This window comes from Astatotilapia calliptera, chromosome 4 (assembly GCF_964374335.1).
Source record: "Astatotilapia calliptera chromosome 4, fAstCal68.1, whole genome shotgun sequence".
In the NCBI taxonomy this organism is placed as follows: Eukaryota; Metazoa; Chordata; class Actinopteri; order Cichliformes; family Cichlidae; genus Astatotilapia; species Astatotilapia calliptera.
In genome coordinates, this window is record NC_137425.1 from 4049251 (window position 1) to 4075355 (window position 26105).

At 40.2% G+C, this 26105-nt stretch overlaps 2 protein-coding genes across 4 annotated transcripts; one reads left to right on the plus strand and one right to left on the minus strand.

Moving 5' to 3' along the window:
- Nucleotides 1–521: 521 nt before the first annotated feature.
- dhrs7ca (dehydrogenase/reductase (SDR family) member 7Ca) lies at nucleotides 522–8220 on the minus strand. 3 transcript variants are annotated; one of them, XM_026164045.2, is made up of 8 exons: nucleotides 8082–8186; nucleotides 6592–6675; nucleotides 5956–6121; nucleotides 5726–5838; nucleotides 2742–2952; nucleotides 2578–2670; nucleotides 1702–1851; nucleotides 522–1604 (listed from the first exon to the last, which is right to left on the minus strand). In XM_026164045.2, exons 2-8 carry the CDS (start codon nucleotides 6625–6627, stop codon nucleotides 1399–1401), a joined length of 975 nt encoding a protein of 324 aa, XP_026019830.2. In that variant the 5' UTR covers nucleotides 6628–6675; nucleotides 8082–8186; the 3' UTR covers nucleotides 522–1398. The 3 variants fall into 3 exon arrangements, with proteins under 3 accessions (XP_026019830.2, XP_026019831.2, XP_080156217.1); XM_026164046.2 differs by lacking the exon at nucleotides 6592–6675 and having other exon boundaries at nucleotides 8082–8220; XM_080300091.1 differs by lacking the exons at nucleotides 6592–6675; nucleotides 8082–8186 and adding an exon at nucleotides 7748–8055.
- An 803-nt stretch (nucleotides 8221–9023) lies between these two features.
- Nucleotides 9024–25076, plus strand: LOC113020252 (splicing factor U2AF 65 kDa subunit-like). The gene is made up of 12 exons (XM_026164044.2): nucleotides 9024–9140; nucleotides 9467–9658; nucleotides 12399–12573; nucleotides 14611–14714; nucleotides 15698–15849; nucleotides 15929–16045; nucleotides 16578–16716; nucleotides 17682–17761; nucleotides 21312–21434; nucleotides 21509–21595; nucleotides 21748–21990; nucleotides 22486–25076. The coding sequence occupies exons 2-12, from the start codon at nucleotides 9610–9612 to the stop codon at nucleotides 22615–22617; spliced, it is 1401 nt and encodes a 466-aa protein (XP_026019829.1). The 5' UTR covers nucleotides 9024–9140; nucleotides 9467–9609; the 3' UTR covers nucleotides 22618–25076.
- The last annotated feature ends 1029 nt before the right edge of the window (nucleotides 25077–26105 follow it).

The window sequence follows — 26105 nt, forward strand, 5'->3', positions numbered from 1 at the left end:
ATGATTGATTTATTTAACCCAGTGATTTTATTTCAAAGAGCACCTCGGACAAAAGCAGCCAGGATATATTTATATAGCTGTGTGTTTCTTCACAGTCATAAATTTCATGACCATGAAACATCCCTAACTATTTCGATCATAAACATGAACCCAAATATGAAAATATTTCTGTATCTTATTTCCAAGCATTCTGTTAAAGCTCAATAACATCTTTCATGTAAAAGCTGTTTGTAAATGTATCTGTTAATTTGAATCAAGTAAGTACAAACATTTCCAAAGTGTGGCGTAAATTATAGAGCAGTAAATACATATATATATATGTATATGTATAAACATATATATCTATATCTATAGCTATAGATACAATTTTAAGTTCTCTGTGAGATTTAGTCAGTAAGGTATGGAAGCTGGTTTCTTCTTCTTGAAAAAAAAACGCCACTCTGAAGTTACAAATTTCAAGTTAGTTTCTTGAAATGTCAACTTATTCAGAAATAATTTGAAATTTTGAGCTTTTAGCAAGCTTGTTATTTGTACAGTTTATTTTCAGTGGCAGTAGTGAAAGTAATTATTACACTTCAAACCATGACTCATACAGTAAATGACACATTTCATGATGAATGAATAATGAGTAAATAGTTCATATTTTAATAATATTTCATAGTTAATACTTTGATTATAGCTTAAATACAATAAAAATTCCATTGTCGCCATAATAAGTATTAAATTATGTGGTCATTTTCAGGAAATTCTTTCTAAGATCATGTGAAAATTCCAAACTTGTAAAATAACATTTGTCCATAGTCTTACATATGATCTCGGTGCCAACAATAATATGTTAACAAGCCTTTTTTTTTTAAAAAAAAACAAAAAAAAACAACAACAACCTACAGCAATAGGTCCATAAATTCGGCAACAGATGCAAAATCTCTTCAATACGTCACCTTCTGATAGAACTGCTATGAAAACTAAAGAAGAAGTGAACATTTATAAATATGAGTAAGTGCTGTAAGTCCTGTAACTCCTGATTGTTGAGTTTTAAGGAAACTCTGTTTATTAAAATGAAGAAAATCAATATTTTACACACAAATCTGAGTATAAGACAAAACACTAATCCACAGGCTGGATTTACCCACTTAGGAGCTCAGAGGCAAACATTTGTTGTTGGACCCCTGTTGGCCCCCACTCTGTGTGGCAGCTTCATGATTCATGAAAATCATATCGCTGATTTTCCCACAATTCAATTAAACCAACAGCAACAGATAATGTGATGTGGATTAAATCTGGAACTGATGCGCCATGCGCACGAACATCAAATGATCATTAAAATATCTTTGACTTCCACTGATTTGTTAAAAACCTCATGTCATGTGTCCCATCATCCCGGTGCTGAGGCAGTATCTACATCTCAGCGGCGATGGTGGCGTTCTTCACCCCTGCACCAATCACAGCAAAGAACACATTTGGGAAAAAGGACCTGGCGTAAATGGCCATCTTAGGGAGCGAGGGAGCAATCACCACCTCTTTCCTCTTATTGTTTAAAGTCTTCACAATCTCCGCGGCGGCTTCATCAGGAGAAACGCCGAGGGGCTTCTTAGTGTACAACACTGCAGTGAGCCGACAGGAAGAGGAAATAACACTCAGCATTTTCAACAATAAAAGAAGTGTTTGAACATCTGTCTTGCCTCCTCTGAGTTTACTCACAGGACCACAGGGATTTGGAGGTGGCTGGGGCTCCAGACGCAGAGCAGCTGATGAAGTTGTGGCTGATGGTGCTGACGGAGATGCCGTACTCCTCCACCTCCGCTCTCAGGCAGTCAAAGAAGGCCTGAACAGCGTGTTTAGAGGCTGCGTCTAAGATACAGAGTGAAACCTGTCATCATCTTCTCTGAGGAAACAGCAGGAATAATCTAAACTTGTTTTCTAATCTAATCTAAACTCTGCACTGGAATTTTAAAATGTTTACATTCAAATTTTTAAATATCGTCTTTGAAGGAGTCTGAAAACTTTGATAATGGATTGTTTTAAGTCATTTTTAATAAATATATAAAAAAAAGTCCAAATCTGAATACTTGCTGCTTAATGCTAAGTGTTAATGGTAACTCAATGTTAGCGTTAGGCTAACATTAGTTATTTAAAATGAACTTTCTTCATACCAATTTGAATTTTTTTCAATAAAATAATATTTTTCAAATATATATAATTTTTAGTAACTTAGATATTTTATTGAGAAAAACTATTGGCAGAAAAATAGAGAAAATAACACATCACCATTTCTTGCATTTAGCTACTAAGATTATTATTAATTCTGCTGTTACCAAATATCAAAGAAATGAGTAATTAGAACTGTTGATTCTTGTCAAAAATCTCGAGTTTGCTTTGTAACTGATCAGAAACAAAATACAGACTGAACTAACGTTTCTGTTGTTTCCACAGAAACAGTTTAAGCAGTTTTACAACAGATTACCTCAACATACAGCAAATGAGTTCACCATAAACTAAAACCAGTTTTTGTAATACGAACATTATGCAGACTGAAGTTATCTGATGTTTCATGAAAAAGGGAATTTAAAAACTCACAGGTACTGCGAAAAGGCACAGCTAGTCTCCCTTGGATGCTGTTAACCAGCAGCAGGTGACCACTTCTCCTGGAGATCATGGAGGCCAGCACGCCTGAAAGAGAAATTCAGCCTTCATCGTCTCACCCTTAGAAGGTCAAAGTTGAACATGTTCCCATCATCTACCTTTAGCCAGAGTGACGGGCCCAAAGTAGTTGTTGTCCATCAGCAGTTTGTCCACCTCCAGAGACACAGTCTGTGCTGGAGCTTTCACCTTCATGCTGCTGTTAAAGATAATAATATCCAGGCACCCATAACAGTCCAGGATCTCTGCAATTGCCTCAGGCATGCTGTCCGTATCTCCAAAATCCAGCAGCACCAACTTAGGAGGGAACGTCTGAAGAGGAGAAACAGCAGAGGAGGTCTGCATGGCAGCAAAGTGCTGTATGGTGACTACATCTCATTTACTTTCACTTGTAATGCAGTACTTATGATTTGAGCAATTAAAATCTGTTTATTATTAGTAGTAATAGTAATAGCAGTAATAATAGCTAACATGCTGAAAAACACAGAATTTACATAAATGTGCAGAGACAGAAATAATATAATTAATTGTTTGTGTTTCATACACAAAAGTCTTTAGAAGAACAAATGTGGAAGGTTTTGAGTTTTTCTTGACGGGTGTGGTGCTACGGTGAATTTCAGTGTAGCATCATGTGTGACATTTGCACGGTGGGCTCTACGTGACCTGCAGCAACATTAGTGGCTGTTCTATAAAGCCAAATAGTGGTCACAGGAAGTGATGTGACAGCAGAACAACAGCCAATTTATATTCGAGTCTTCTTAATTCCTGTTGTGTAAGTGGAAGAATTTTTTTTCTTATTGACAAAATGCACTGAAGTGTTGGCTTCATGTTATCATTCTTTACGCTAAGAATATCATGTCAGGATTTTGTGCCTGATTTGTGGTTTTAATTTTGGGATTTTTGTGTGGTGATGTTTTGAGATTTGTATTCTTATAAGTTGTTTCCTGGTTGGTTTCTTTATGTTTGTATTCACATGTTTGAGTTTTGTTCTCTTCTTGGTTGTGGTTTTGTTTTTATGTAATTACTTGAGTTTCTGTTTATCCTGCCTCCCCTGTGCCCCAGTGATTTGTTTATTCCCTGTTTTACTTCCTGTTTTATTTTGGTAGTTTTTGTGCTGTCTGTCTTTAGCTTTACTGTCTTTATCTTGTTATCCCTTGATTGTTTCCACCTGTTTCCACCTGTATTCAGTCTTTGTATATTCATAACTGTTGTCTTCACTGTCTGCTCTACCTCTTTTTCCCCAGTAAATTCTTAGTGTTTTCCTAGTTTTCCTGATGCTGTAGTTATCTATGATATTCAGTTCAGTTTCTGTTTCAATTTTATTTTTATAGCACATTTAAAAGTCTCAGGTACATCAAAGTGTTTCACAGACAAGCCGCATTTGCGGGGTTACAGCAGTAAAGGAGCAGGAAAATACAATTATCAGCAAAAGATATACAGTTATAAGATGGTGACGTGGCAACAAGCATGAACCAGGGAAAAGTTAAAAACCAAGTTGTTTGGAAGGCAAGCTTAAACAGGTGGGTTTTTAAACGTGATTTAAAGGATTGGATGGATTCCGACGCACGGACATCAATCGGCAAACTGTTCCAGAGTTTTGGGCAAAAGCAAAAGCACGATCCCCCCTACTCCTCCGTCGAGACATTGGTTGCATTAAGAGCCCCTGGTTAGAGGATCTGAGTGCTCTCGTGGGGATGTATAGGTCAAGGAGGTCGATTAAGTAGCTGGGTGCCAATTTATTTAAAATTTTAAAAGTGTATAAAAGGATTTTAAAAACCATACGGTATTTGACGGGGAGCCAATGAAGGTTGGCGAGGGTTAGCCTGATAAGAGGGATGAATTCATTAGAAGTGAGATGCAGGGTCCTATAGTGTTCAGGGCATTTTTGATAATGCGAGAGGGAAGCACATCGTGACGAGAGTTAGAGCTTTTCGATTGGCCTATTAAGGGTCAGAAAAGATACAGGTTCTAGGACCGTTGAGGGTTCATATTATCTATGAAGCTTTGATAAAAGAGCTTGAAGCTCATGAAACATCAAGTCTTCATGCACATCTGTCGCTTCACTTTGATCTTTTCAGTCAAACCCTTAATTAGGATCCGATTAAGGTGATTTTCACATAATGTGATTATATGAAAAACGGGTGTCTCATACTCAGAAGCTCTCTGGCTTTGTTGCATTCAAACATTTAAGTCATTATTTCACACTGCAAACTCTGATTATACTGAACAGCAAAAACTCTGAAATTACTCTTTTTATGTGGAGCCTAGTAATTCTGAAAAGGTGGTTCAAGTTAATTCAAAAATGTTTCATCATCTTAAAAGGGAAGAAAATGTAAGTTTTCACTTCTTCATTTTTTAAATTACTTTGACATTTACAATCCACCAAAGACCCTAAGAGCAGCTCCACCAGCAAAAAATGCAGCCTGGTAATAAATGCCAGTGAAAAGGAAGCTTTACTGCACATTATTAGTGATTACATCTTTTACAGTGTTCTGATTCAATATATTGCCCAAAGGATTTTTCTCGTCTGACATCCCATTGTTAATCCACAGAGTTTACTGAGATGTTGGGCCAGTCTTTGCAACCACAACAGCTTCAACTCTTCTGGGACGGCGTTCCACAAGGTTTAGAATTGTTTCTGGGAATTTTTGACTATGCTTCAAGAGGCCCATTTGTGAAGTCAGACACTGATGTCGGACGAGAAGGCTTGCGTCACAGGCTACACTGTAATTCATCTCACAGGTGTTCTGTCAGGTTGAGGTCAGGACTGTGCCAGTCAAGTTCTCCCACACCAAACTTGCTCATCCATTTCACAAGTCTCCAGCACAGACTTGTGGACAGGTGCCCAGCCATGTTGGAACTGGAAGGGGCCATCCCCAAACTGTTTGCACAAAGTTGGGATCACTCTACATGCCTAGGTTTTTTACACCTGTGGTCATGAATGTGATTGGAACACCTGAATTCAATGATTTGGATGGGTGAGTGAATACTTTTGGCAATATAGTGTACTTCACTGAGTACTTTGTCAACGGTCCTTTGGTCTACGAGCTGTTATAATCTCTAATTTCAGTGCTTTTAGACTTACCACTGTTGGATCCGAAGAATTTGCCAAATCATCAGCGAGTTCTTCGAGTTTCTCCCAGTTTTTCCCGCAGAGGATCAGCCTCGCGCCTCCTTTGTGAAACACGCCTGCACACTCTTCACACAACATATAGAACTGCTAAGAAACCAAGTTCAGTTTAAAGATGCTGTGAAAAGGTTCACCTAAAATTACCAAAGTGTGTGTGTGTGTGTGTGTGTGTGTGTGTGTGTTACCTTTTCCAAGCCCAGATAAAGCATCAGTTATAACCACCACCTTGTTGCGTACAGACTTTTTGGACAACAGTCCCATGATTACACCATAGAGGTAGAAAAATCCAGCAGTTAGCAGGACCACGCAGGGCACCAGGAGCACAGTGGTGGTCCACGTCGAGTCCATCTCCTGAAAAATGTTTTAGTTGTAACATGTAGGAATGAAATTAAAGGATGATTCTTTCTAGATATTTGATATATGTCAAACGTTTGACATTTTGTTGACAAAATGTTGAGGAAACACAGACACACCTCTAACACAGCGTGGGAAACTGTTAGTCTAGCCGAGAAAAATCAGTCCTCTAATGACCTCGGTTGGCAGTCAGTACAATTACCAAAGTGTAAAAATGTAATTCTGCCTTTTTGTCAGGGTTTTGTTCTGCGTCTTAGCAACGACAATGGGACTCCAGCTGCTGTGTGAGCTGTACAGGTGCTGGTAGGTGCTCATTTACAGCCACAAATGCTCTTGAACTTGTGGTTAGGCACAAAAAGCATGTTTCAAGTCTGAAACATGGATTTACGTTTTAAATTGAATATTATTTGAATTTTACTGATGCAGATGAGATGGGATGGAAGTGAGTCATTACATGCGTTTCATACCCAGAAGCTCTCCGGCTCTGTTACATTGGAATCCATCTCACCCTTTACAACCTTTTTTAAGTCTAACTATGTGTTCTTATGACTCTGAAACAAAAACAGAGAAGAGTTTTTAAACCACGTTCTTACACCAGTAATCAAAATAAAGACAAATGAGAGATCATTAATGTCTTTCTTCTGTACAGACAGTATACTTGGATATTTTAATATTTATACACAAGTTCTCATCAACTACTTGATATCAAGTCCAGCTTTTCACACTATTATTTAAAGTCTTTAAACAAATTTGTCTTGTGAATCGTAGGGTTAGAGTTAGGCATTAGGAAATGATGCCAGATCCCTGGATGGGTTACCATATCTGTGATAACCACTAGCCAGTGACCGTCTGACAGTTGGACCTGCTCGTCCTCATCACATCCACTTTTTTTAAACCAAGATGGCAACGGAGAAAATGCTCATCTCGAGGCTTAAAAACACGACCTCAGAAACCAGTGGATGACGTCACTCTAGGTACATCCATCATTTATACTGTTTATGTAGCGCAAAAGATAAAAATGGCAACAAAAACAAGCCTGCAATAAGAGACAAAAATGACAGTAAACACTAGAACACAAAACACAAAAAAATCACAACAGGGGAAAACTAAGAAAGAAAAAACTGCAAAGCAAATGCACAAAAAAGCAATGAAAAGACAAAGTTGCAGGAAAAGAGAAAAATAACAAAGGAACAGATATTTATCCAACCGACGCACACAAAAGGCAACTGCAAAACAAAAAAATATAACAACAGAGAGACACAAAATTAGTTTAAACAAAGAGAAAAAAATGACGAGATAAAACACAATCACAAATATAAAAAAGCAAACAGACACAAGAAAAAAAAAAGTTGTGAAAAGAGACAAAATGACAACAGGTCCAGTGTGAGTCTGGATTACTCTGTACTCAGTCTTTGGTGACTGAGATTGAAAGTACGACAAATGCACAAAAAACAGCAACAAAAAGACACAAAATGACTTCAGTGTAAAGTTACTTGGTGTTTAGTCCACTGGCCACCTCATACCACCATTAACTCTACACATTTCTCATCTGGCAGTGAAGACAGACACTCGCATGTTGTATCCAACCAGGAATTTGAGGATAACCTTTCAGTTAAGGCTCACCATGCCAAGCACTGGCTGTTCGTCCAAGAAGAGTTTTCTAAAAATACACTGCACTAAAAATAGATGCTGTGGCCCTCACAAAGGCTCAGTGTCACCCCGGACTCGCCAGGTTATTCCAAAACAAAGTCGGGAAATAACGGAGCACTTCTCAGTCCCTCTGCCTTCTGAGTCTGCGGTCGAATTTTACATTAAAGCAAAGTTTCCCCACCGTCCTCACATGGTCTCTGCACTTTGCATAACTCACAGCTAGATTATAATGAGCAGCTCATTTCTGAGTGTCTGAGCCACCCAACCTCGACATTTGCAAGGAATTGAATTAGCAGCCACCGCTTACCGCTTCCTGGGCCTCTGCAGGTAGTCGAGTTTAATTCCTCTCCTGAGGAGCTGTAGCTGCTCTGCTCAGCACAGCTCCTGTGACATGACAGCAGCCCAACCGGCCAGGCATTGCAATACTTTAGGATTTGAGCTCTTTTAATAGCAGCACAGCTGAGTCAGTTATTTTCCATGTATGTTGTCAACATGGTATGTTTAGAATGACAGGTGGGGAGGAGATGGGGCTCCTACTGGCTACAGGAGGCTGCCCCTCTTCTGTGACCCATAAATAATTACGCATTGCTGCATAAAACAGCACACATACTGTAAGTATTTCTAAGCATCCCGAGGTCTGTGGTTCTTATCTTGCAGGTTGCATTTTACCTGAAATAAGGGATTCAAATTCAATTTTACTACAACTTACACTGAAGCTGGGATCAAGAGCCCCAGGTGTGTTATATTGGTATCCATCAATAAATAATAAAACTAAAACTATCATGTTTAATCGTGATGAACATGGCATTATCACCTACACTGGGTCACATTAAGGCCTCAACAAATCAATGAATCAGTAAAATTTTAACGAGTAACAGCTAAGCACGAGCTCAGCCTCTACTGCTGTAGTAGTTGTGTTATGTAAAGGCAAAATCATCAATCTTTGATGTTGTTTATCACATTTTATCTAATACCTGAAGCTGAAAGCTTGTGGGAAACATTAGTAAAACAGGTGCAAATATAAAAAACCTTTGATCTTGTAGTTTATGTGTACGGCCTCAACTTCTGATGTGAAAACCTACAAATCCCAAATTAATGTTGTGTTAGTGTTTTTACACTAAGGTCAGCGGGTGGACCAGATATGAATTGGCCTATGTGTCTTTAGTATGACACAAGCTCTAACAGAGATGAAATCTGATAACCTGATGTGCTATTTTAAAGATACTGAGTCAAGTTTTGAACCACAATCCTGGTGCTAACAGGACTTTAAAAGCAGCAGACCACCAGGTGGACTCAATAACTTGGCAACTGTGGGGATGAAGAAAAGAAGAAAATGTTGCTCAGTGTTCACTGAAGTCCACGTCAGGTAAGCTATGTCCTAAAAGTCATTCCAAAACAAAGATATGTGTAACATGTTTGAAATGTGCAGAAAATTAATGCACCAAAACGTTAAAAAATTCAGGAGTTCTAACACTGTGTGACATACTTAAGCTGAAAGGACTAAATACCAGCTATAAATAAAACAGCAGGTAAATAATTTAAAATAATAAAGTAATACTGATAACGGGGAAGATTTAAAACAACAAAAACAATATAAAATGCAATGTTGTTTTTTGTTTTAGGATTTTAATTTCTTCTTTTGCGACCGCTAAATGTTACAATTTTAAACTTCCGCTTGATTTTATTTTGAAGGGCTTGCCGGATGCTGTGAGTCTATCTTGACTCTGAGGAGCTCTTGGATTTTGCGCTGACAGAGCGGACAGGTCGCTTCATCTTTCCCGTCAGACACATCGGAGCCGCCGTATTTTTCTTTTCACAGCAGCGTGACACACATCATGTCGGATTTCGAGGAGTTTGAGAAACAGCTGAGCGAGAATCGACAGGGTGAGTGCTGCCGTCCGTCTGTGCCCCAGTTCGTTCTGCAAGCTAGCAGCGTAGCGCCGGCGCGGACCGTTAGCTCGCTCAGTTGGTTTTATGAATGAATATCGCGACCTGACACCAACTTCAGCGCGTACTTTTCCTCTCTATGACTCAGCTTAGTTGTCTTATCTGTGCGATCATATTTTGATTAGACTTCAGCCTGCTTCTGAAGCTGCTAAATCTGTCACACAGCCCTGGACGCAGTCTGGGTGCCGGTAAGAGCGCACAGTCAATTTTACCTGAGGCAGCAGGAGGCCAAACTCCAGGAAAACCGCGCACCTCTTTATAGTTTTCTCCTGCACCGTGAAGACACCTGCGGGCAGAAATGTAGTAACACGGCACTTTCTGAATCATTTGGTACTGTTTCTGAATTCGGCATCCATTAACAAGTATTGCAACGCGTTATTAACAAATTAATTTAAAAAATAATCTTTGAGTGATGGATCGAACAGCATCACTAGGGAAGAAATTAGAAAAGGACAAAAAAATGAAGGAAACAGTTTATTTGTAATTGTTTCAGTAATAATGAGGAGTTGGAGCTGAGCTTAACACATACTTATCATCACTTTATACTTATGTCTGCGTGTATCTGCATATGTAATCCCTACACTAGTTTATTATTTTTAATACTATTTTAAAGCCTATTTCATTTATTATTTATTATCTGTTTTGAAGTTCTGTCAAAATGTCATTTTATTTTATACATTTTAATAATTAAAATTTTAATTGAAATTGAAATTTTTTTCATATTTCATTGGCTAAAAATTTTTTTATTACTTGGATGAATGAAAATTCATTCAAGTCGTGTTAGTCAAAAAATATATTATTAAAAATATATTATGTTTCACAAGCTCACGTGCCTATGAAAATATACATATATATGTGTGTGTGTGTGTGTGTGTGTGTGTGTGTATTAAAAATTGTAAAGAAAAGAGTAGAATATTGTTTTGTGATCAGATGTTCCTTCATTTGGTCAGCATATTCCAAGATAATGATGCCAGGATTCGTTGGGCTCAGATTGTGCAAGAGTGGTTCAGTAAGCATGAGACATGATTTTCACACACTTCTTGGCCAATGCAGACTGCACACCCGGTGCCACTGAGAATACTTGGGATAAGCTGGGATAACTTTATGCAGCGGTCCAACTCTCCCATCACTAACATCTTTGAATGATGTCACAGCAGTCAGACTTAACCCAATATCAATTTTGAATCTTTTTAACTTTTTCCCAGCTTCTCCAGTGAATATTTGCTATTATATTCATTCATTTAGGTGTTATTAATCTCTTATAATGCGTAATATACCTGCAATAATAAAAACATGCCAGCGAAGTTAAACAAGGTTTCCAGTCACAAAGAAAGAATAAAAAGTCAAACAGACCTCGTCCACAGCCTGACATTTAATCAAAGAGCTCCGGTACAGCTGGATCAGATCCACACAGAAAACAAGAATACCTCTTATCGATTTGTTAAAAGGTCTTAAGAACTGTACAGCCAAGAAGAAAGGCCACATTAAACTGCCACTTTTCTCAGAGATATATGATCAGCAACATATCCAAGGGTGTCAGACCCTGCAGGTACTACAGAAAGGAGAATTTCTTTAATTATCAGCGGTGAAAAGGGTAGATCTATTAAATATTTACACCATAATTATGAAGCAATTATCTGTAGAACTCAAAAGATTAAAGAGTTAATGGAATGACATGAAAATAATCAATTCTGCAAAAAGAGGCTGACACCCCCACTCATCTCCAGCAGAGCTGTTTGCACTGTCACATCCACAGTAGTAAATTGTGCTTCTACTGATGGAAAATTACAGCGATATCACAGCCTGTGAGGTTAAAAAACAACCACACCAGGGTTATGAGCTGCTGACCCATTCGGGCAAGTGACGCTGTTTCCACCGATCAAAACGAACCTTCACTAATGGCTACTTTCTTCTTAGAGTCAGTATTTTCACATTAAAAGGCCATTAAACCACCAGACATCATTAACCCTCTGATGTTCAGGACTTCATCAGCAGAGACCCTAACCTTGTGCTGTCTGTCTGAATATGTGTAAAATCTTTTTTCTCTCAAGTCTTTAAGGTACAAAAGAAATAAGAATTCTGACTGCCATGGATCCACATCTGTTTAAAGTTTGTCCATAACAAGGTCCTTGTTGTCCATCTCCAGAGCAGCAGGTTAGGGCTGGTTGGTCACTGATGGCGATGACACGACAGCCAACTGAATGAGGAAGAAATGAAAACTGTCTGTATCTTTAAATCCAGCCACCGGTCTCAGTATTTGCTCTAGCACTGCTTTAGCTGATGTTTTTCCTCTCTTATACTTTTATATTATCCCCTAAATGTGCTGATAAATTAAGTAATATTCTTTGAAATTAAGCTGCCGGTAAGTAAAAGAGGCCAGTAAAACTCTGATCTACTGGCCTGGATGCTCACTGGGGAAAATTTTTATGTTGAACTCAGAGTTTATTGAAGCTTTCCAATATTCCGGGCAAACTCCTGTGAAACTAGAGATGTCAACTTAGTTTTATTTCCTGGGAACCAGGCTGATCTCAGGTGAGGTGGACGAGTAAAATCATTCGGAGTGTACCTGAAGTAAAGCGGTGTCGGTACAGCCTGAAAACATTTGGTTTTATTGCTCAAAAAAGAAGCGCCGCTGCTCTGTCGTGTTTGTCATCCCGTGTTTTTCCTGACCTCACAGAGCGAGAGAGGGAGCGGCACAAGAAGAGGAGTCGCAGCGGATCTCCCGGACGAGGTGACAAGCATCGCAGCTGGAGCAAAGACCGAGGTAGCCGCAGCCGGGAGAAACGCAGCCGTAGCCGGGACAGGAAGAGCCGGGATCGCCGCAGCTCCTCCCGAGACCACAAGAAGCACAGGTGGAAAACTGCATGGCTTCCTAGGAAGGATGAGTCCGTGTACACCGTGTTTGGTTGTAGATCCTCAGACCATAAACAAAGTGAAAGAAATGTTCATTTTCATTACTGAATGAATGAATTCTGAATTCAATATTTTTGAATTCATAAAGTAGCAAAAGATGTCATTCCAATCACTGTCACATAAAGATACGATACTCTTTATTTACCCCAGAGATTTGGATATTCCTGCAGCCAAAACAGTAAACACAGGGGTGTCAAACATAAGGCTCAGGACGGCCTGGCCAATGAGCTACCAGAACTTTATCTGTAGTTTTACACATTTATTTATCACAATTTAAACCTAAAGAGTTGTATGGAACGCCAGGACGCCATAATGAATTAATTAAATACACCATTAAATAATTTATTAAATTCATTTTGGCACAGTTGACTCCTTCAGGTCTCACCATGAAATAATTTTATCTGTCGACCTCACCCATCAAACCCAGGGGGCGGGGTTAACACTGATGGAGTCAAAACCATTGGTTTGGCCTGGTGGCCATTGTTTTTAGCACACAACAACCGGCATGTTGAAACTAACAGAACTGAACTTTGGAAAAACCCTGTTTGTGTGTCACCAAATACCGTTTTAATATTGTCTGGTCGGTTTGTCAAGATACAGCGTCTTTGCAAAAGTGCTTCGATGATTTCGGAGATGTCTGCCCAGCCCAGTCTCACGGCAAAAACTGATGATGTAATATTTCTGTCCAGGTTGCAGTCTTCATGATGAAGTCTAACAGAGTGAACCATTAAACTTCAGTAAAACTATGCAGTTATGAAACGTAACTTTAACCTCAGCCAAACCGATTCTTTCAGTTGTAAATAAAACAGCGAAGTAAAAATGACCCGACAGACAGAACCTGAGTGAATGAAGTCCAGCGTTTAACCACTGAGAGTTAAAACTCAGGTGAGGTTTCAAAGCTGTGTGCCGGTGATTGGACATCAGCCGCTGATAAAGCTGGTTCGCCTATAAAGTGCTCTGTTGGGAAACAAGCTCCAGCAGCTCTACGCTCGGGAAAAGAACTATATTTACTTATGTTGTGCAGAAAAATGCGCCGACATTGCGTTATATCGAGCACCGGCTGCCCAGTCAAACTGTGACTATCACCAGGTAACGTAGGCGTGTTTCTTGAATTAGCAGCAGGTGTTAAACAGCTGACAGGTGAGGAGGAGGAGGATGCATGAAGGTAAACTGAGGGTCTGTTGAGCTGATCGCTGGTGTCGTGAGAAAAATGTCAGCTCGTTCTTTATGTTACAGAAGCACAGAGACACAAGACCAGGCGGAAAGAGACGATCGTTCGGTGAAAATGAGAATCTGCGAATGCAACATGTGGAACACGGAGAGTGGAATATGTAAACAAACCGGTTAACGTAACACCTCCCCCCACCCCCACCCGTTAAGCTGGAACACGGGGGCTGTGAGCTCGGTGCACTCTGTCAGCTGACTGTTAGCAGAGCTAGTGACATCTCTGAAAACATCTGAGCACTTTTGTGAACATGTTCTATGTTGACAACCTGACCAGACGTGAAGATTCCGCCATGACATTCGCGGCTAAAACACTGTTAAAAGTGTAGCTGGTGACAAAAAAACGGGGTATTCTAAAACTGTACACCACCACCATTGCTGCCTGTTCATTCTGGGATACCTGGCTGCCCCACACAAGCAATCGATTATCTAGGATCGACTTGTCTTGACTTACTTTGCACGGCAACCAATCAAATGTTAGAGAAGCTGCATGGGCAGTGTTAACCCCGCCCACTTAGTTTGATGGGTGAGGCTGACAGATAAAATTATATCAAGGAGAGAGATGAAGGGGACAAAAGTGCCAAAATGAATTAAATAAATAAATCATTAAATAATTAATTAAAACTGTCAATAATTATTTAAATGTGTTATTAATTAAATATGTCAATAATTAAATGTGTCAATAATTAATTGTGTGTTCACGTAACCACTGAAAGGTTTCACTCAGATGTTTTTGTGTTTTCTGCGTGCAGCCACTCTCCAAGACGAACGAGGAAGAAAAGGACCTGCAAATATTGGGACGTGCCTCCTCCTGGCTTTGAACACATCACACCAATGCAATATAAAGCTATGCAAGGTACCCGACTTGTTCTCTTTGCCTCTTTAGCCTCTAAATCAGACTTCAGCAGAGCTGCAGTGAGTTTCTGCTTCGCGGCTTTGTGCTCCCCAGCTCTCTAACTCATCTGTTCTCCAACACTGAACCCCGATCTGAGCTTTGCTACTTTACATGTGGGCTGGAGAAGTCAGACAGCCTGCCGTAAATCCTGAACCAGCTGAAACAGTCGTGTTTACAGCGCTGTCTGCGTGTTTTTGCTGTTCACTGCCACCAGGGTCCAGTGTAAAAAGAAAATAAAGGAATCGGTTGCTTTGGTTTGTGTTTGTGCTGTTGTTGATCCTTCAGCTCGGCCACGGCTGCAGAGGAGACAGGTTAAAACGCACAAAGAGCTTCTTTGTAACCGGAGTTTAAAAAACGATGAAAACTGTCAGTCTGTGCTTCTCGTTCTGCTTTGCTTGATCTGAACAGGCAGTGCTTGGCTTCTTCCTCTTTTCTGCACAGCTGGTCAGCGACAGCGTGAAGTAGGTATGAAGGTTGGATCTGGGATGGCCGATGGAGATGTCTGCTGTTATTATCTAATGCAGGGACGCTGTGAGAGAGCCATGGCGCTCTTTGAGTACTGGTGGTAGTGCTGTCCCTGCTCCAAAAGCCAATCGGCAGCCAAACCAGGAAACATATGAGCATATCTCATTCTATAACCCATTAACATGGTCTCTGGTAGCACTCTGATTGGAGGATTCAGAGATGCTTGTGTTAATTTAGACCAAATTATTTTATGTTTTTTGTAGTTTTTTAATCAGATTTGACAGAATCTATGCTCGTGTTTGTTCTGTGATGAGCTCTGAACCACGCTGACACCTTTAAACACTCGCTGTGCTTCATAAAACTACGTGTTTGTTGCTCTGCAGTCTGACTGTGGGATATTATCCCTGAAACACATTAATAGTGGCGTCTGTGTGCAGCTATTTGGCAGCAAACACTGTCCCTCCTTCGTGTTTCCTCAGCGGCCGGCCAGATTCCAACAATAGCTCTGCTGGCAACGTCCACCACTACTGGAGTAGCTGCAGCCCCGACACAAGTGCCCATAGTTGGCAGTCAGATGACGAGACAAGCCAGGCGCCTCTACGTTGGCAACATCCCGTTTGGAGTGACTGAGGTACTCTCGTGGTCGCTGTAGATTCGTACCAAACAGACCTGCTGGTGCGGCGCCTCAGGTTTGATTTCTGTCTCCTCAGGAGTCCATGGCCGAGTTCTTTAACGCCCAGATGCGCCTCGCGGGACTCTCACAAGCCCCGAGTAACCCCGTTCTCGCCGTGCAGATTAACCAGGATAAGAACTTTGCTTTCCTAGAGGTGAGGGTTCATATTACTGTTCAGTGTTTTAGGTTGGTAAAGAATATATAAATAACACTTATATATTTATTATTCGAACTATTTTTAACAAATTATTTTCTGTTGGTAGATAATTAAACTTTCTAAAAAATATTTGTTGTGTGCTTATTATTTATCTACATTTTCATTTGTTTATTTTTTATTGACCGTTGAAATCGCCCGTCCTTCTCACAGTAACATTACGTCATGTTCAGTTCTGAGCACAAGCAGCTTGTCTGAGAGGTCTGAGCTGCTGTCTAGCACTAGTTAACGTGAGGCGCACCGACGTGCTGACTCGCTGCAGGCTCTCACGGCTGCTGCATACATGTGCGTGGTGTCTGCGCAGTTTTGGCTTCTGCTGCGATTCTTCACAGACGAGCCGAAGGTTAAATCTCACCCTCCGTAACGGCTCACTGTAGGATTTATCAGATTCCTGCTGAAGCAGTCGTGTTAGTAGGTGTTATTAGAATTGTTCTTTGTTGGCGCTGTGACTCAGTGTGACTTTCTTTCCTAGTTTCGGTCTGTGGATGAGACGACGCAGGCCATGGCCTTCGATGGGATCATTTTCCAGGGTCAGTCGCTCAAGATCAGACGACCTCACGACTATCGGCCGTTACCCGGAATCTCAGAGCAGCCGGCGTTCCACGTCCCAGGTTTGACTCCGATGCTTTCTTCTTCTTCTCTTCAGAGTTATTTAGTGTCATTTAACGTCATTAAATTTAGTTAGAGTTAAAATGACCTGTTCTTACATGAAGCCAGACCTTATTTCCTGACATATACAAGTTCTTTTAATGGTGGATATTCATGTTAGCCAGGATGAGGTTTTAATAATGAGATCAGTACCGGTATATGTGAGCTAAGACCTCTGCAGGACGTCACAGTGAGCTTCTAGCTCTGCTGTGGCCACTCCTCTATTTAGTTTCAGTATTGATTTTGGGAGTAGACTAGTTGGGATGAAACAATGACTGATGAAAATGGACGGAGATGAATAAACTTCTTATTATAATTGAGACATCACAGCTTTATCCGAGAAATCCAGTTCAGATCTGATTTAGTTCAGTCTAGATTTGATCTTGATCCCATCTATATCTGACAACACCTGTGATTTCATGAGGCCCAATGAGCACATGGTTAAAGGAAGTCTCAGGGTCTTGGCCCATTTTTCTTTGTCACAGGTCTCCCAAAGCATGTTAGTCCTGCTGCCTGGACGTCCTGGGATGACCTTGTGAGATGGGATTTAGGGTCAAGAACACCACCCCCCCAATCAGACCCCACCTCCCCTTCTGAACAAGCCTGTATTCTACACCACCTCCACATTGGTTTCTTTATTTGCGTTTGAATTACATGTGATGCTTAGTAAATAATCGTGTTAAATAGTCAAGATTACCGTTATTGACTAATCACACAGCCTTAGCATCCCCACACATTCTTTTGATTGAAATCCAATCAGAAGAAAGATAGTTTAAAGGGGCAGGAGCTTGTTGAACTGTGAGTCATGCAAAGCTACTCTACTAGCTGGAAATGAGCAGATTAGATTTTACTTCATGGGTCATTTGTGCTTTGTAAGCTCATATTTGTTTTGTGATTTGTTTGTTCTCTCTTCTCGTGGTTTGTGTAGGCGTCGTCTCCACTGTTGTTCCCGATTCCCCTCATAAACTGTTCATAGGAGGCCTCCCCAACTATCTTAATGACGACCAGGTATTTATCTGAGCGCAGGCTGAACAGCTGCGCTCAGCTTTCCTCACTTTACGCTCACATGAGGTTTTTGTCACCCTGAAACATGCGTAGTATGTTTTACGTTTCACATTTCTTTGTGACGTGAGAAATATATAAAAAAAATATGGTTAGTCTCGAGTAACAAGGCTTCTGATGGAAGTCAAAATAGCTGAAGGGACCGCATGGTGTAAAAGCACAAAATAGAAAACAACACAACATACAGTGCTTGTGCCTGTGTTCCATAATGTCACAGCTTTTATTTTGGTGAATCTCTGATTTTACATTAATCATTAAATATAAGTAAACTCCTTACACCTTTCTCATGCTAAGCTTACTGATTTAAGACAGGTAAGCAAAGTCCAGTATATTTAAAGTGACATGAATTTACTTCTTTGTGGTATTTATTCCAGTGGGTCATTATCAAAGAAAAAGTCCACCTTAAGAAGTTAAAAAAATTCTTCTTCTTTGCCTTTCTGGATTTTTCTGTTGTTTGTTGATTGGTAGGTGCCTTTAACAATATATGTATATATATATATAGCTGCACGGCACTAACGCATTAACTTGCTAACACGTTGACGCCGTGCAGCCCTTGCACGGGGCGATCCGCGTTAACTCGCTAACGGAGATTTGCCGCATTAATGCAGTTATGGCGTTAACGTCATTTTGACGAGATTAACGCTGACAGCACTAATATATATAAATGCTATATATACTTATATATAAGATTTATATATAAGTTTATATGGAGAATTCCTCTGAATGTTGAGGAGATATCGACTGAAATCGAGCTACAGCTGGGCGTACTTTAGTGCAGTACTAATTCTTACCACCAGATAGTGCAGTTTGTCAATTTAAAATGTAACATTTAAATGTCAGTTTAGCCTCATAATGAAGCAGTTCATCAAATAGGGCATCTCTGCACTAGCTTCCTGCATGTTTCAGAAGTTAAAGTTTTACTTTAATATGAAATGCTGAGCTCTTATGAGCCAGCTCGCAGCCTCAGAGTGTCAGGTGAGGCCTGGCTGTTGGAGTAAAGTGGTTCTGCGATCAGGACCCCTCAGTTTTGGAACAGTGAGACTCATAGATATACAGAAGGATTCATAAAACACCCCATTCAGTTACTAGAATGATAAGAACATTGTTATTTACAGTGGCATCATGGGAAAGGCAAATCTGGAAATAATATCAGAATTTCCCAGAAACATTTCAATACACCCCCTGATTTTAATTAAAATAAGAGTCATTACAAAAAGTACCTTTAAATGCCTTTAAATGGAAATTTAGTGCCTGACTACATACTCACGAAAGGACGTAGAAAGTCAGTAAACAACTCCAGAAACGCTGCAGCAGCTCAAACAAAAGGTGGCCTTTCCCTTTGCTAAAGACTAAAAAAACAGTTTGTTTTGTGCACCTGTACGCAGAGAAACTTAATTCTAACTGTCCATTCTGTCTCATTTAGCCTCAGTTAGTTTGCAGAGCACATGCAGCCTGATGTCTGTGATTCTCTGACTTATTTTTTCTTAATACTTGCAGTCACTGCCACTGCGTTGATACTCACAGCTCTTTCATTTTTGTTCCCCCACTTTGTCCCCAGCTAGGGGCCTGTAAGATCGTTAAGTCTGCGCTCATAATTTGTTCAGTAGTACTCATCTACTGCTGCCATGCCAACATGTAACACAAGGCAAGTAAGACATTCTGGTCCTCACACGGATACACTCCGAGTCCGCAGGTCGCTTACAGGCTACTTTCTTTCTCCCATCATGCTTTTGGAGCGCGTTTAAGATCCAGGGATTGATCATTGAGGTTTGGGGGTTGTGTTGGTGGAGTTTAGTTATTTTTTTTAACACCATCTACTGAATATGGGATTACTATTATATGCATATCTGTTTATATATTTGACCATGTTTGAACACTTCAATCGATTGTCTGTTTTGAAGCTAAAATACCACAAAATTAAGTCATTCCAGCCTCTAAATTATCCATAGACTCCATATTTTACAGTGTTTCCCACAGATCTGAATTCAGTTTGTAGTGGTTGCGCTCGGGAGGAGCCACGCACACACTAAAGGTTACGAATAATCAGTACAAAGTTACAGACACAGATGGTATAAAACATGGATGTAGCCTATTGATCTGAAAGCCAATGTAGAATTCAGTTCAGTTTTATTTATGTTAGGCCAAATCACAACAACAGTTTCCTCAAAGTGTTTTCTATTGTAAGGTAAACCCCCTCTAAAGTTACAATATTACTTTAAGCATGCCTTCTTCGTAAAAGCCTCCAGGGGGCGACTCCTCTCTCCTCCTTTGGTTGGACAGGAGAGTGTCGACTGTATACCTCAGCAACGTTTTCCTAATGACTTTATGGCCTCAGTCACTAATTTCAGGTCTTATAGAACGTTTAGTAAATCATGGTCATGGAAAGAATCAGAAATGAGGATTATGTAGTACTTGCTTGTTGCCTCTCCAGGGAGTCTATCATCCAATAGCACAACAGACTCCGACTCCACCATCTTTAACTGCAGCTGGTGACAGTCGTCCTCGTCCTGCTCTGCAGCCTCACAGTAGGTTCTCCAGAGCAGGAGAAGGACCGGTGCTGCCAGGGATAGTTGCAGTGCAGCTGGGTTAGTCCGTTGGACTGCAGGATGATAAACTCCTGGTACAACCTTTTTTCAAGAGTGATTAGAAAGAGACATCAGTGCTGTGCCTCTCCTTTAGCCTCCTGTACTGATGTAGATTTCCAAACAAAACCAGCATGGCAGCTTGCTTGGAGGCTTTCTTGCAGGTTACTAAAACACAGAAAAAACACATTAGAGGTGAGACACAAGCATCTCTGTGTTTATTCTAGTTTTCAGAGGAGTCATATAACCAGATTAGCTTGATTTGCATAAAGTAGCCCAAATAGTTAATGTAAATGAGGAGGTGCCGACTCCGTGGCTCATCTACCAAAATGCCACCCTGCTTGCATGTATGGTTTATTCATAGATTATGACTAGGAAGCGAGGAATTGTCACTTCCTGTGAGCAGCTGAATGACGTGAAAGGCCGCCATCACAGCTTCCTGCACATCAAGCCAGGCAGCAGCGATTACATTTTCAAAATATAAGCAGCACTATTAAATCAATCCCCAGATATACCTTTACCAGCCCAAAGGAAATTCTATATGTGGGAAACACTGTTTCAGCAAAATGGGGAAATGACTCAAAGCCTGTATTTAATTGATTAACCGACAAAGTGAAATAAGCTGCAGGGTTATTGATCATTCTCAGGACTTTGAACAGTTTTATGTGCTGGTGTTGTTCCTGAGTTTTCCCAGGAAGCAGCGTAGTAGTGAGAAATCTTTACAGTGTAAAATGCTCCAGCAGTGTGTACAGATCAGCCCAGCACCTTACGAGTGACTCACATTCTGCTTCTATGTGTCGTGGTCTTAAACTGCTTTCGAGTCTCAAATGGACATTTAGAATTCACTGAGTAGACAAACACATTCAGCGGTGAGTTCTCCAGCTCAGATCTCGCTCCCGGACTCTTGTTTGCAGGTTAAGGAGCTCCTGACGTCGTTCGGGCCGCTCAAAGCGTTCAACCTGGTGAAGGACAGTGCCACGTCACTGTCGAAAGGTTACGCCTTTTGCGAATACGTAGACATCAGCGCCACCGATCAGGTAACGGTGACGAAGTGTTTTGGTGGGATCTTGAGCTGTGCTGTTTGGCTACAGGTCTGTTTGCTCTTCATCAGGCTGTAGCCGGGCTCAATGGGATGCAGCTGGGCGACAAAAAGCTGATCGTCCAGAGGGCGAGTGTGGGAGCTAAAAACGCCAATCCTGTGAGTACAAGTGGCAACATGAACCTGTGGTCTCATTTTTTGCATCATGTGCACAGTCTGTGTATAAAAGAGGAATGCTGCCAGTCGCTGGTTTTGGATTCTGCACTTTGAGGCCTCAGCTTTAGCGTTTTTATGCTGTGTGTGCGCTGCAGACCTCCATCATAGAGACGCCGGTGACGCTGCAGGTGCCTGGGCTTCAGAGGCTCCAGAACTCTGGCATGCCCACAGAGGTGCTGTGCCTTCTCAATATGGTGATGCCCGAGGAGCTGGTGGACGACGAGGACTACGAGGAGATCCTCGAGGACATCCGCGAGGAGTGCTGCAAGTACGGCACTGTCCGCTCCATCGAGATCCCCAGGCCTGTCGACGGCGTGGAAGTACCCGGCTGCGGAAAGGTGATGTTTATACACTCTGTACATGTCCAGTGAGCCGCCATCGAGGGGGCGTTGGATTTATAGCCAGAAAATATATTATAAAGCGTAAGTAGCATCGATTCTTCGGGACTCACCGGCGCTTTTTCATAACACCTCCCACCCACTCCATGACATGTTGGTCAGTCACAGGAGCTCGTTCAGTGAGAGACTGAGATTACCGAAAAGCACCACTGAACGACACAGGAAATCATTCCTGCCTGTGGCCATCTCCCTGTACAACGCATCCACTTAACACACTGTTTGCTGCTACAACTACACATGTTTCTTTTCCAAATATTTATTTATAAGTGACTTATGTATGTATGTATGTATATATATGTATATATTGTACTATTCTTAGTTAGCGTATTGTCTGTCTTGTCTTAATGTTGGTTTAAAATGGAGCACTGTAACAAAAAATAATTTCCCCCAGGGATCAATAAAGTATTCTGATTCTGATTCTGATTCTGATTTCAGATCTTCGTCGAGTACGTCTCTGCTGCAGACTGTCAGAAAGCCATGCAAGCCCTCACTGGACGCAAGTTTGCCAACAGAGTGGTGGTCACCAAATACTACGACCCCGACATGTACCACAGACACGAGTTCTGAAAGCACAGACACGTCCCTCCTCCTCGTTTTCTGTTTGTGGGCTGGGCGTCAGTCTGCTTCCCTCCTCCTCTGATCGTCGTGATCCTGTCCTTTAGAGACCAGAGCTGGAGCAGTTTTATTGCTGGACTGCAGTGTGTGTGTGTGTGTGTGTGTGTGTGTGTGTGTGTGTGTGTGTCTTCAGTACTAAATAACTTCCAGCTTTTGCCTAACACCCAGACTGTGAGTGAACTCATTCTGAACTTAAAAGATACTGTAGTATACATAACATTTGCCGTAGAATGAATGTGACATGTATCTTACCTACACTAATACTGCCTGACAATTTCAGAGTAGCTATCTATCAAGTATGCACTGTACGAGAAAAAAAACAACCGTCAAATGTCTGGATTTTCTTCCTGAGCACAAACGTTCATTTCGGGTTTGAAAAGCCATCGTAATGTTTCTTCCGTGGCTTTGAGAAAAAGAAAGGTGTTCATTTATTTATTTATTTATTTTTCGAGAGTAATATTTCCTGCTATATATGTCACATGTTAATGTTCCTTAAACATATACAGTGCTGTGTGCTGCTTACATAGACCAAATGTTGACTTGTTTCATGTCAGTAAAGCCTGAATGGCGACTTTGTAAATACTGTCAGAGATACATTCGATTGGCGAAACACTAAAAGCTGCTTTAATTCGAGAGTAATCAAAACCAAATTTGAAAAGTTTCAGCTGGAAACTTTTGATCAGACAAAGGGACAGTTGACCCATGGTTAAACCCTCCACCTGAGGGGTGTATGTGATTCTCATTTCTAACTCTGCACCTTTATTCTGGGACTCCACTAAAGCAGCTCTGCATGATTCTGTTCAAAAACACTGTTATTCACTTTCATCCTTTCTGTGAAACACACCATTGTAGATCCTGCGTCTTTAAGACCCCCCCCCCCCCCCCCCCCTTTCCTTCCCAAAAAGCTTACCTTATTCTGATTAGCCAATTTTGGGAAGAATGAAAAAAAAAACATCAAAGTTTTTAAAAAATACAATGTGAGAAGTGCAGACAGCATCTGGGGAATTTTTTTTTTATCAGATTCGATTTGTGATTCTCCACAAGCAGTTTTAATGTGCCGCTCGTCACTGAAATTAAAGTAAATTTTGATAATGCTTCACAAAAAAAGTGCCCAGAGCAGTTTCAGGATGTCTGCCAAGGTGTGAGGCTATTTTTAGAGGAACTTTGTTAGAGCAACAAATGTGTATTTGGCTGTTGTGATACTTTGTTAGGTTACAGGTAAAAAAACAAAAAACAAAAACGCCTCCTTCTGGCCAAGCTGTGTAGCTCCATCATTATTTGCAGCACTTTTCAGCTTGATTTATTATTGATTACTGATAACTTTGACCTGGGTAAAGATCAGAACTCGTGATCAGTCATGAAAGCTAGTGGTTTTACTCGGATACAGAAATATTTTATACGTTGCTGCCTTCATAGGGGATGCAGCAGTGTTTCAGACCTTTAAATACGATTTTTAAATACATTTTAACACGTTTTCTACATTTATTAGAGAGCGATTCCACTTCCTGGTATTCCCAAAGGTGGCTGTAGTTCATCCAGAAGACCAGCAGGGGGCTGAGTGTGACTTTTTCAATGAACTGAATGAATGGAGCCAAACAGCTAATAAAAATGTTTATGTTGTATCTTAGTTTTAGTATTAGTTAGTACCTAGTGTTGATAAAATGTCCTAACTTAAATGGTTAGTTTTTCTTACAGGGAGGCAGATTCGGCTCATAAAATCTTCGCCTTCTGCTGCTTGACTGGGTCTCTTTCTATTAAACAGGAAGTCCATGATTGGGGGACTAGAAGTTAAAATTCAAAAAAGTAATTTTCGCTTCTTCCGTTGTTGGTTTTAATCAGTTTCCACACATCATGTCACTTTCCTGCGTTATTTTTGTGAATAACCTGTTGTAGTGACAGTAAAAAAAGGTGCAAGGGTTTAACAAAAGGTCGACTGTGTCCGTCTAACCATAAATATTCAGAAATTAATTTTCAAAATCAGACGAAGTAACCATGGTCTTAATTAAAACCACAAAGCAGATGAACACATGCTGAGAAAAGCACCTTTAAGTTGTGTAGATAGCCAACTGAGCATTTTTTAAGCTTTATTGTTTGTGTGCTGCTGTTTTGCATCTGTTGAAGAAAATGTATGAAATTAATTTATTCTGAAGTATCTTAAATCTGCTTAGAAAGTGCAGGCACAAATATGAACTAAGACACCAGAGACTGGAAGGAAAGCCCGTATTTGCACATGCAGCGATGTTCTGTAGGCAAACGTGTATTTTATTGTAATAAACAGAACACATCAGATGGTGATAAACACACTGCTGTATTTTCTACAGTTTTGAATGGTTCAAAGGTTTAAAACATGTTTAGTTTGTACGACTCCCCATCCTTCCACGCCATCGCCTCAAATAAATGCTTGCATCCACCGCCTGGCTGCTGCTGTGATGTTTTTATTTCTGAACTATCTGTGAGATGTATTTGAACATACCCATTAAATAAAGATGAATGATAAGATTATTGATATAATAATTAGTTTCTCCTTAATGTTAACCCTTTATAGATGGATGGAGAGACCAGAGGTCACTCTTTTATGAGCACCTGCTGTGTTTCACTGATTATAATGTTGGCTTAATATATGTGGTGTTAATTACTGTGTGGTCCTTCACCTCCTTTATTTTCATGAGATAAATTTTACATCCAGCTGCTCTCCCTCTGATTCTAAGTGCTGTAAACATTACAGGTAGAACTTTAGAAAGCAGTCTTTTATTTTGAAAGATTTAAGTTAATGTGATTGCATCACTGCTGTTCTGAACTTGTGTATAGTGTTAGTATCCAAATTATGAGTGTTGGTAAGAACAACAAGTTTTGCTCTGAAGGTCAGTTTCTATATTCAAACTAGATGTAATGTGTCCTTTCATTTCCTGTTTATACTGTCAAAATAAATAAAGCCTATTACAGCGCAGTATTACAGTATTAATGTAGATATGCATCGTATGACTCCTGTCAATGCAGGTATGATGTACTGATATTATAGGATACCTGGCCAATGCTTGTCTACATTTCAGAATAAATGTGCTATGTTTTAAATCTTTATTGTTTCAGCAAAATTTCACAATTGGAGAAATAAATAAAAACAATTTTTATTTTTTTTATTTTATATGTTTGTTTTTTTCATCTTCATCAGAGTTCTATGTAATATCGGAACCTCCCACATGAATATGATTTAAAACTGATTTTGTTATTATTAGCATACTGGATCTTCTGGTAATTTTATAAACAAGAAGCTGTTTCGGGGACATTAAGAAAAAAAATATTTTGTATGTTGTACTTTTGTTGAAATGCCATGAAAACAGCAGTTTATTATTTCTGATATTATGTATTTCTGATGTATTTCTTTAGAGTATGTGTCTCATTTATAAGGAAACAATAACTTTGTAGGTTCTGTCCAGGTGTAA